The 12,392-nt window shown below is 35.4% G+C and overlaps 1 protein-coding gene across 1 annotated transcript in view; it reads right to left on the bottom strand.

Moving 5' to 3' along the window:
• Window positions 1-12,392, bottom strand: part of LOC130645640 (DNA mismatch repair protein Msh2-like) — a 35,402-nt gene that overhangs the window by 18,250 nt on the left and 4,760 nt on the right. Inside the window, exons 7-10 of the mRNA XM_057451690.1 lie at window positions 2,400-2,486; window positions 1,246-1,369; window positions 895-972; window positions 343-401 (exon numbers count right to left, since the gene is read on the bottom strand). Of these exons, the coding sequence (XP_057307673.1) occupies window positions 343-401; window positions 895-972; window positions 1,246-1,369; window positions 2,400-2,486 (348 nt within the window). The remainder of the gene's footprint in view (window positions 1-342; window positions 402-894; window positions 973-1,245; window positions 1,370-2,399; window positions 2,487-12,392) is intronic.

Raw genomic sequence — 12,392 nt, 5'->3', positions numbered from 1 at the left:
AACTCTTTTGCTGCAATGTAAAATCTGCATAATCTCTTTAGTAACTCGGAAACTTGAAAGTGAATATGATAACTGCATGTGCATGCCTACTCTTTTTTGGATTTTAGTTTTCCTAGAAACTGTTTGCTTTCAAAGAACTGCAATGAACCTGAGATTTATCAATCACATTTGTGTTTCGCAAACTTCTCTGACTAGTTTATATATTGATTGATTTAAAAGTTCAGACAATTACTTTAAGTAAAATCCACAAAACCAAAAATGAGTGAAATAATTAGTTAAAATTGTACAATTTTGATATATATAGATACCTCACACCAAGAAAAAAAAACATTAAACATATACCTCCAAATACTTTATGATTGATGATAGACAAGATACTGCATGAGGCAGGTCTAACTCCCCTAAATAAATATAAAAAAAATTAAAGTTGAGACTAAATTAAAAATTGGTTTAATAACACTGTTCACTGTGCTGGAATCAGCATTTAAGTTTACTTTAATGCTGCTTTTTTAGTATTGATTAACTTGTGTTACATTTTGTAAAAACAACCAATTTAGGTTTTGAAACAAAGGTCTAAACAATCCTTTTGTAGCTATATGAAAATACATGTAGGAACATATATACCGTGTGTTATTTATGTGTGTGAGTTATTTTTGTTTCTATAATAGAGTATATAATACACACACATGACCGAATTGGCTCAAAAGTTTTATATATATATCTATGTATGTATGAAAGTATAAACATGAACATATATATGAAAGCATATATATGAACATATATATGAAAGTATCTAATATAAACGTATATATGAGAGTATATATATGAAGGTATATATGAAAGTATATATATGAACATCTATATGAAAGTATATATAAAATCCAGAACACTAACGTCTTGCTGCACTGCCGCATGAATTTGATTTCAATAATCTATCCAAATCCTGAGTAACATCTTTTGAACTGAAATCAGCTATAACAAAAATAGTAATTGTGCTGCAAATGAAAACAAATAAGAGAAAGTGAGTCAGGGAATCAAACATTCATTAAAGCAAAAAAAATATTTGGTTCTTTTTGTTTTGGTTCTTTTTGTTTATATCTTTAGAAAGTAATATTTAAAACTTTTATTTTTTTACACACAAACTCTAAGATGCAATTCTTCCTACAGTAGGAGTGGTTTGCAATGTGTAACATTTCCTTTTTTTTAAAGACATAACAGAAAGTAAAAACTGAGAATAAACCCTACCTTTTTTAGCTTCCGTGACCAAAACATTAGATCTCTCCAACACAATCTTTAACTTGCTGCCTTCTGCACTTAAATCTTGTCGTTGAATCAGACATTCTTTCGGACCCACCTGCATAAGCAGTGTCTTAAAAATAAATTAATGGTGTGCATAATGTTATGGAAAATGGCAGTTTTAATTTTTGAAAATGGCAAAACAGAATCGCCTAAAACATATAATGCAGATTTATAGGGCAGGTTAGCAACGTCGAAATGAGCTAGTCGCAGTTTCTGCATTGTCTACAATTATAAAAGAATTAACGTGATGGCCCACAAAACTCCAGGACAACAAGAAAATGGGACATGCTGTCAGCAGAAATTATCACAGTCAGATCTAAACAAACAACTCAAGATCATAAGTCCTATGTCTGTAGTTAGTATTGACAAGTTTAAAGCATGTGGGCCTAATATTAAAAGGCTGAAAATCATTGCTTGTGAGTAGTTCTTTGAAAATAATCCTGTATTCAAAAACAATATCAAATCGTAATGTCTTCTTAACCGTTTGAACCGTAATTTAAGCAGTTTTTACTAATTATTTTACCACTGATGTTTCAAATTAAAGCCTAATAAAGCCAAACCTACTAGTAACCACTTGTATAAGACAAACACTTGTATAAGACAACCACTTGTTTTAAATGAACACATTTTGGGTGCCCTCAAATGTATTTTATGGTCATTTGCTATTCTTTAAAATGACCTCCTGCTTAATAGGACCAGGAATTGTTATTTTTCATCTGGTAGACAGAATGATGAATACAAAACAAATGACCACTTTTTTCAACCATGAAACAAAAGCAGAGAAAAGCAGTTACATTTATATTAGAACTTGTTATAGATCACAAAGCTTGCATAATTTTAAATTCACATTCAACGTGATCATGCTTAAAAGGAAAAAAATAAGGTTGGCTATCTAAAAGAGGTCTTTTTTAAGATAACCACCTGCGTAAGATGACCACTTCTTTCCAGTTCCCAGAGTGACATCTTATACAGGTTTCACTGTAAACTGAACCTTAGTTTAAACACTGAAGGGTAAGAGTTCTCTCTGCAATTATATCTAGGTTATCTTATAATAATAAATGTAAACACTTATTTTCACCCTTTCAGACAAAAAAACTTACTTCCACATTAGAAAATTGATCGTTGTCTGAAAATTCACACACATTAAAGATCTGTAAAGCTGCATCTGCAAAAGCTGCACCAACAACCTAAAAAAGATATTTTTCAATGTTACAAGTGATTTAAAAACACCAAGATGGTGCATTTATTCAAATAGCTCACTTAAATTTTAGATATCCATGAGAAAATACTGGTGAAGACTTTAATATCTGTGAAAATTTTTGCAATAGATTAAATAAGGATACTAAAAAGTCTGTTATTGGTCAACAGTATAAGACTTATTCTTATTATTATATTCTTTCCATTATAACCCAATATTAAATAGCTTATATGTTCTAGAATGTAACTGAAAAAAATGCATAGGGAAATTTATTCCCCTCTCCTGAGTCTCGTAATATAGTTTTCCTTGGGAATTCTATAAACTTAATGTAGCGATGATTATGCTTCACCAACATAAACGTTTTACTACACCGAAATAAACAGCGAAACAATCTTTACACTGGATTTCATAAAAAATATTTCATTGATTCTGTAGACATATTTTGTCTTTCTGACTACATCGACTACTCTATCAGCAATGAGGACACTACAATTTCTTTGCAGGACATTTGGTGATCAGATGTGTAGTTAAGATTTTCACCAGTATGTGTTGACTTGCTGTATGCTGATACTGATAAGTTAACACCGTTGTGGGACATTAGTGTTAAAAAAACTAGATTGAAAATATTTTAAAAGACCTTTGTCTATACTGCAAACAGACAACACTCTTTGCAAGTCGGAAATTGTTGCAGGAGAGAATTCATCTGAATCATGTTTTGAGAAATAATCTGCAGAGTAGAATAACAGAATTAACGGGAATATGCATGCAGTAGTGTTGGGCAATTATTACAACCAAATATCGAAAATGAGATTGAGCAAAGCCAAATATCTCAAGAAGTTCTTAAATAAATCTATAAACAAGTGGTTGTAGAAAATACTTTCATTGATACATCAAAGTAGGTTATGAACATCTCTTTCAAACAATTATCAGAGCAAGAAAACAATGTTCTATCGATCTATCTTACCTTATCTTATTGACTAACTCTAACAATTTTACCAACTACAGAACAGCTTTTGTAAATAGCCAAGGTACTCAGCATTTGCCAACATAATAGTCAACGTATTTTTAAAACATATAACCACTAAATTTATAAAATTTAATAAAAATTTAATAAAAATTCTGGAATATTAAAAGCTCTTAGTGAAAATGAATTAACATATTTTTTGCGCTTTAGGTACATCATTAAATCGTTGCTGAAAACGTTCAGGCATTTTTTTATCACATCATGTCCCTGATCACAAGCCTTTTTAGCAAAAAAACACATTTTTCATAACTTTTATAATATCAGCTAAGTCCTGGTTTGACTCCGGAAATAGACAATTCCAGGGCTTGAAATCTGACGCTAGTCCGCGAGTCAGACTCGCGCTGGGACTTGCGTAAGTCATGGTGACACGAGTCCACTTGGACTCACGCTAAAAGTTTAGAAAATAAGGTTTAGCTATTTAGATTTATTCAAGCATATTTTATTGTGCATTAATTTTAGTTACTTTTCAGTTAGTTTCGTTGTATGTTATAACCAATTAAGCGATAGTAAAGAGCTTTTATTTAAACTTAATAACCAAGCATAGTAAGTAATGTCCCATCCGCCATTTTGCACATTATGCCAACGTCGCTATGTTTTGCTGCCCTACGACGGTCAGACTTACCAAGTTAAATCCTGCGATGAAATCGGCAGATTACCCTGGGGTTGTGTAAAAAATGTTTAACTTTCAGGGGAAAAACCTAATGTACTTTCGAAAGTAGAATTATGTTTCTTGTACAGCTGCTTATAAGAACATTCTGAATGCCAAATACTTGTGTAATTGATAACCTGATTTACTTTTGTAGAATTCCTGGATGCTGCTTTTGTCAGAGACGCGAGGTTCCGAATTTTACAAAATGACCAAGAACCAATACTATGTAACAAATTTTAAATATAGAAAAAATATATATATCATGTTTTTGTGTTTAAAAAAAAAGAAGTATATATTAAAAAACGGTTTTTCTCCTTGTTATTCATTCGTCACCTGCATGTTAACAGCCAAGCACGTTGAAAAACCTTATATCAATAGTGGCTAAAAATAACATCTTTTGAAATAATAACAATAATCGAATATGGAAATGGAACATCAGTTTGCGAGGCCAAAAAATTCTTTATCTTATAATCGAAAATGGAGCAAGCAACAACTTCAAAAAAAAGGATATCAAAAATTGCATTTTTAAAATGGCCAGAAAGATTAAACAATTTGGAACCAACTTATAACGAGGATGGCACATTTGTGATTCCCACGAAGTGTAACATTTGTAAAAAAAATGTGGACAGAGTGAAACATTTATATATAGGAAAAATTTGTGATGATGTAATTAAATATGGAATACAGGGTTCCAGTTGGATGCTTAAGTTTAATTTTGAACGACACTTTAACTCTGCGGCCACACAAAATGCCTAGAGCTAGACACTGGTGTATCTGCTATCTCAGAGCAGAGCAGTATTGATATTTCTTTTGGGACATTGAGGCAACGTGGGTTAGAGGCTGTAACACCACTCTTTCGTAGGGCTCTTCATATTGGTAGGAAAGAAAAACCTTTTACTGAGTTCGCAGATTTGATAGAACTGAACAATGACAATGGAGTGCACTTAACTACGGCATACAACAATAATAACAGTTGCAAGTTGTTTATCCATTTAATTGTGGAAGAATTGCGCAACGACATTCGTACAGAAGTTAGTAATGGCAAATCTAACTTCTGTAGTTGGCTCATTGATGGGTCACAGGCTGCTAAAAAAAAGCCAACATACGAGGGTGAATTATTATACCTTCGAACAGCCCCCCATTGCAAGCCAAAGATTGAACTATTCGATTTTGTTACTATGAAGCTTTATGTTTCCGTAAATGCAGCAAATTTATATCACGCTACGCTAAAGTCGCTTATAACGATTTTTAACCCAACATTTGCCAGTAATGATGATACAACCTTTAGAAGACTTGGAATTATAAATGAAGAAATATGTTATGCAGATTATTGGCGCGGGAGCAGATGGAGCGAGTGTAAACTTCGGACGTAGAAATGGGTTGCTAGCTAAATGGAATCACATAGCGGAGTGGTTAGTGAAAGTCTATTGTTTCTCACATCGTCTCGAATTAGCTGGTGGTGTCTCTCTCTATGAGCATTATGGTGACGTAGACGAATTTTTAACTTTGTTTTTCCTTCACTTTCAAAATAGCTCCAAGGAATGGACTGGTCTGCAAAAAGTGGCTGAGCAGATTGGCTTTGTTTTAATTTCAATTCCGAAACCATTTGGAACTCGATTTGTGGCGCATAAAAAAACAGCTCTTTATGCGATGCGAATGAATTGGGTACCACTCATCATTTTTTTTCCTGACAAACGAGAAACTCAAAACTGTGAAGAATCCGCTGGTTGGTTGAGAAATTATTTTTTGAATTTTGTGTTTTATATGCATTGTCATGCCTATGCTGACATATTGGATTGGATGTCATCGGCTTCCCTTGCATTACAGACTGGTAAGAACGGGAAGTCGATATCGGATGTTGCAAATATTGTCCAGGGTTTATGCTTGAAATTAAAAACCATGCAAGCTGATCCTGGCATTTTGGAAAGTACATCTGTCGATCAATTAGCAACAGCTACTGCAGTTCTTGAAGAAGATATTCCCCAAGTGGGAAGACACGTCAAGCTGGCACCCTGCAAGATTGTGACCGCTACAGAGCAGTCAAATTGATGGCTAAGTCACCACTAACAAAAAAAATTGAAAGTTTCGACGAAGATTTTGTTTTCACTGTTAAACCTGATGCAGTCAACTTAGTTAGCCAGCGAAGAATTTTAGCATCATCTTCGTTATTAGAAAGCCTTGGTGAAAGATTTTCCGAATTCTCCGATGAGTCCAACTTCTGTAGTTGGCTCATTGATGGGTCACAGGCTGCTAAAAAAAAGCCAACATACGAGGGTGAATTATTATACCTTCGAACAGCCCCCCATTGCAAGCCAAAGATTGAACTATTCGATTTTGTTACTATGAAGCTTTATGTTTCCGTAAATGCAGCAAATTTATATCACGCTACGCTAAAGTCGCTTATAACGATTTTTAACCCAACATTTGCCAGTAATGATGATACAACCTTTAGAAGACTTGGAATTATAAATGAAGAAATATGTTATGCAGATTATTGGCGCGGGAGCAGATGGAGCGAGTGTAAACTTCGGACGTAGAAATGGGTTGCTAGCTAAATGGAATCACATAGCGGAGTGGTTAGTGAAAGTCTATTGTTTCTCACATCGTCTCGAATTAGCTGGTGGTGTCTCTCTCTATGAGCATTATGGTGACGTAGACGAATTTTTAACTTTGTTTTTCCTTCACTTTCAAAATAGCTCCAAGGAATGGACTGGTCTGCAAAAAGTGGCTGAGCAGATTGGCTTTGTTTTAATTTCAATTCCGAAACCATTTGGAACTCGATTTGTGGCGCATAAAAGAACAGCTCTTTATGCGATGCGAATGAATTGGGTACCACTCATCATTTTTTTTCCTGACAAACGAGAAACTCAAAACTGTGAAGAATCCGCTGGTTGGTTGAGAAATTATTTTTTGAATTTTGTGTTTTATATGCATTGTCATGCCTATGCTGACATATTGGATTGGATGTCATCGGCTTCCCTTGCATTACAGACTGGTAAGAACGGGAAGTCGATATCGGATGTTGCAAATATTGTCCAGGGTTTATGCTTGAAATTAAAAACCATGCAAGCTGATCCTGGCATTTTGGAAAGTACATCTGTCGATCAATTAGCAACAGCTACTGCAGTTCTTGAAGAAGATATTCCCCAAGTGGGAAGACACGTCAAGCTGGCACCCTGCAAGATTGTGACCGCTACAGAGCAGTCAAATTGATGGCTAAGTCACCACTAACAAAAAAAATTGAAAGTTTCGACGAAGATTTTGTTTTCACTGTTAAACCTGATGCAGTCAACTTAGTTAGCCAGCGAAGAATTTTAGCATCATCTTCGTTATTAGAAAGCCTTGGTGAAAGATTTTCCGAATTCTCCGATGAGTCCAACTTCTGTAGTTGGCTCATTGATGGGTCACAGGCTGCTAAAAAAAAGCCAACATACGAGGGTGAATTATTATACCTTCGAACAGCCCCCCATTGCAAGCCAAAGATTGAACTATTCGATTTTGTTACTATGAAGCTTTATGTTTCCGTAAATGCAGCAAATTTATATCACGCTACGCTAAAGTCGCTTATAACGATTTTTAACCCAACATTTGCCAGTAATGATGATACAACCTTTAGAAGACTTGGAATTATAAATGAAGAAATATGTTATGCAGATTATTGGCGCGGGAGCAGATGGAGCGAGTGTAAACTTCGGACGTAGAAATGGGTTGCTAGCTAAATGGAATCACATAGCGGAGTGGTTAGTGAAAGTCTATTGTTTCTCACATCGTCTCGAATTAGCTGGTGGTGTCTCTCTCTATGAGCATTATGGTGACGTAGACGAATTTTTAACTTTGTTTTTCCTTCACTTTCAAAATAGCTCCAAGGAATGGACTGGTCTGCAAAAAGTGGCTGAGCAGATTGGCTTTGTTTTAATTTCAATTCCGAAACCATTTGGAACTCGATTTGTGGCGCATAAAAGAACAGCTCTTTATGCGATGCGAATGAATTGGGTACCACTCATCATTTTTTTTCCTGACAAACGAGAAACTCAAAACTGTGAAGAATCCGCTGGTTGGTTGAGAAATTATTTTTTGAATTTTGTGTTTTATATGCATTGTCATGCCTATGCTGACATATTGGATTGGATGTCATCGGCTTCCCTTGCATTACAGACTGGTAAGAACGGGAAGTCGATATCGGATGTTGCAAATATTGTCCAGGGTTTATGCTTGAAATTAAAAACCATGCAAGCTGATCCTGGCATTTTGGAAAGTACATCTGTCGATCAATTAGCAACAGCTACTGCAGTTCTTGAAGAAGATATTCCCCAAGTGGGAAGACACGTCAAGCTGGCACCCTGCAAGATTGTGACCGCTACAGAGCAGTCAAATTGATGGCTAAGTCACCACTAACAAAAAAAATTGAAAGTTTCGACGAAGATTTTGTTTTCACTGTTAAACCTGATGCAGTCAACTTAGTTAGCCAGCGAAGAATTTTAGCATCATCTTCGTTATTAGAAAGCCTTGGTGAAAGATTTTCCGAATTCTCCGATGAGTCCAACTTCTGTAGTTGGCTCATTGATGGGTCACAGGCTGCTAAAAAAAAGCCAACATACGAGGGTGAATTATTATACCTTCGAACAGCCCCCCATTGCAAGCCAAAGATTGAACTATTCGATTTTGTTACTATGAAGCTTTATGTTTCCGTAAATGCAGCAAATTTATATCACGCTACGCTAAAGTCGCTTATAACGATTTTTAACCCAACATTTGCCAGTAATGATGATACAACCTTTAGAAGACTTGGAATTATAAATGAAGAAATATGTTATGCAGATTATTGGCGCGGGAGCAGATGGAGCGAGTGTAAACTTCGGACGTAGAAATGGGTTGCTAGCTAAATGGAATCACATAGCGGAGTGGTTAGTGAAAGTCTATTGTTTCTCACATCGTCTCGAATTAGCTGGTGGTGTCTCTCTCTATGAGCATTATGGTGACGTAGACGAATTTTTAACTTTGTTTTTCCTTCACTTTCAAAATAGCTCCAAGGAATGGACTGGTCTGCAAAAAGTGGCTGAGCAGATTGGCTTTGTTTTAATTTCAATTCCGAAACCATTTGGAACTCGATTTGTGGCGCATAAAAGAACAGCTCTTTATGCGATGCGAATGAATTGGGTACCACTCATCATTTTTTTTCCTGACAAACGAGAAACTCAAAACTGTGAAGAATCCGCTGGTTGGTTGAGAAATTATTTTTTGAATTTTGTGTTTTATATGCATTGTCATGCCTATGCTGACATATTGGATTGGATGTCATCGGCTTCCCTTGCATTACAGACTGGTAAGAACGGGAAGTCGATATCGGATGTTGCAAATATTGTCCAGGGTTTATGCTTGAAATTAAAAACCATGCAAGCTGATCCTGGCATTTTGGAAAGTACATCTGTCGATCAATTAGCAACAGCTACTGCAGTTCTTGAAGAAGATATTCCCCAAGTGGGAAGACACGTCAAGCTGGCACCCTGCAAGATTGTGACCGCTACAGAGCAGTCAAATTGATGGCTAAGTCACCACTAACAAAAAAAATTGAAAGTTTCGACGAAGATTTTGTTTTCACTGTTAAACCTGATGCAGTCAACTTAGTTAGCCAGCGAAGAATTTTAGCATCATCTTCGTTATTAGAAAGCCTTGGTGAAAGATTTTCCGAATTCTCCGATGAATCCAGCATTTTTGGCAAATTATCTTGGATGAATAATAGAAACTGGGTGTCGATTGTTGAATCAGGAACAGCCAATTAACAAGAGCAGGCATTGGCCCTTGTCAATTTTGGAAAGAGTGATGTTGAAAGCTTGTTTAACCAGTTTAAGGTTCGTTTTGTTCAATTTTCTTCTTTTCTTTTTCTATAAATAACAAAGGAATATATCACCTTTTAATAAATCACATTTTTTCCTTATAGGTACCCTTAGAAAAGGCAGGATTAACTTGTGTTGCTGATTTGCTTAAAGAGTTTGAAGATTTCAAATTCCGATACCAAGATGCAACGCAGCGCAGAAAGGATCCTGCAGAATTTTGGGCGAATGCGTATATTGAGACACATCAAGTGTACTCAAACTTATTTTTGATGGTAGAATTGCTTTTATGTTTCCCATTCAGTAACGCTATAGTAGAACGTGGATTCAGCACTGTTAGGCGCATTCTTACGGATTGGAGTGGGAGCCTTGGTCATGACACAATCAAGGATTTATTGATGGTTGCCACACGAAAAGAAGGCCTCGAATCTAAAAGTAATCGAGAAAATTTAATTACGAAAACAGCTGAGAGATTTATAGATGGAGACGGTGAGTCCGATCGAGGACTAAGCAAACGACGAATTAACAAAGTTCTTAAAGTTGAACCACCTTCAAAGAAATCTAAGCTGGATGAAGAATTGTTGTGTTTTCAGCTATCGGACAGTGATGAAGAGTGACACTGACTTTATACTTACTTTGTTTTAAGACTCTTTTGTTTCTTTTACAGTAGATCGTTCTGTTTTTATTTTTGATTTTGTTGACCTATCGTTCTGTCTTTACTTTTGATTTTGTTGAACAAAAGATCCAAAACTGATGAGATTAAATTGACTTCTCCTGGCTTAACAACCTGTTAGTTCTAGTTTTTCCTTAAAATAAACCCCTTTAGCTTACATATTTTGGTGGATGGTTGCTGTATTTCCATATGTAACAAGTATTGGGTTCTTTGTTCAGATTATATTATTTTAAAAATGTGATTCAATTCATGTCATAAAACAGGTTCCACACAGAGTGGAGTAAAGCAATTGTCACACTCATAAGACGATTCTCTTCCCAGTCGTTTTCTCTTAGGAGTATTATTTCGCTGATCCATTTCCCTTCTGGCGGAAACATATACACGACATGATCGACTAACTCGATATTTTTTGCTTCTTGAGATATTTTTCTATGGAAATCTCAGGGCTTGAAATCTGACACCAGTCCGATTCGCGCTGAGACTCGCATAAGTCAGGGTCATGGGAGTCACAAGGGACTCTCGCAAAAAGCTTAGAATGAAGCTTAGCTAATTAGATTTTTTCAAGGATATTTTATTGTGCATTTTTAATTTACTTTATTTACTAAATGTTCTAGTCAAACTTATTAGGTTAAATGCTGTAATTCTATGTGTAAAAAGTATTGGGTTCATATAAAAAAACTTAGCAGAGATTATATTATTTTTAATATGTTTAATCATGTAATTTTGTTAAACATGAAGTAAAAAAATAACATTCAAAAAAATTAAACGCTTGTTACTTATTTTTACGAGATTCTTAAAAGACTCGGTTGACTGGCGCAATGTATTTGACGCGAGTGTGAAAAGACTCCCCTGAAATGGGTTGGATTTCAAGCCCTGAATGTCTACCAGAAAGTCTGTGTATTTCTAAAGAATTAGAATTAAAATTGACCGTAAGCATGTGACATTGCTATCCACTGCTTACAACTGCCAACTTAGTGATACCAGGAAAAAGCATTGTCAAACTAAGGAGAAAATCGGGAGTCCTGATATCATATGTATGTACAATAAATATACGGCTGGTGTTGACATGGGGCAACTCTCGTAACTTCTTGTCACCAGATTTCCATTGCCCCATTTTTCAACTAGGAGGGCTTGGTTCCTTTCTAGCTTTCTTCGAACTAGGTTCTGCTAATTCATCATTATCAGTTGAACTTTCATCAACACATTCTTCCTCACCATCAGAAAATCCAAAAAAATCTCTGTCTTCACTATAACTCTGGCCAAATAATCTGTTAATTGGATCACCACTTGCTACTACATCCTCATCACTATCCTCTTCAAGGTTTAGTTCATTGATAAAGAAGCCAAATAAAGCATTACTGCTGCTAAAAGGCAAAGATCTAGAGCCACAGCTAACGCTTAATTCAGTCGCCATCTTTGTTTTAATTTTGAAAAGTAAGTCTGCATAATAATTTAAAAATCATCAGATCAGGCGTAAATGAGAGATAAATTATTCTAATGTTAAAAAATCGATCTTATTAATTTTAAAGATACCGGGCGGCTGTGAAGGCCGTTCAAAGTTGTCCTAATAAAATCCTGGACCTGTCTGGGATCAGAATTATTTTAGTGTAGCAATATCCCAGACTAGTCCGGAAATGGGACAAGAAGGGTTAACAGTTATATTTTAGAACAAAAGTACAGACACAGAGAATCACTGTTTTACTGCAATCCCCTAAAAT

Source organism: Hydractinia symbiolongicarpus, chromosome 5 (assembly GCF_029227915.1).
Source record: "Hydractinia symbiolongicarpus strain clone_291-10 chromosome 5, HSymV2.1, whole genome shotgun sequence".
In the NCBI taxonomy this organism is placed as follows: Eukaryota; Metazoa; Cnidaria; class Hydrozoa; order Anthoathecata; family Hydractiniidae; genus Hydractinia; species Hydractinia symbiolongicarpus.
This window is presented reverse-complemented; position numbering and strand designations above follow the sequence as displayed.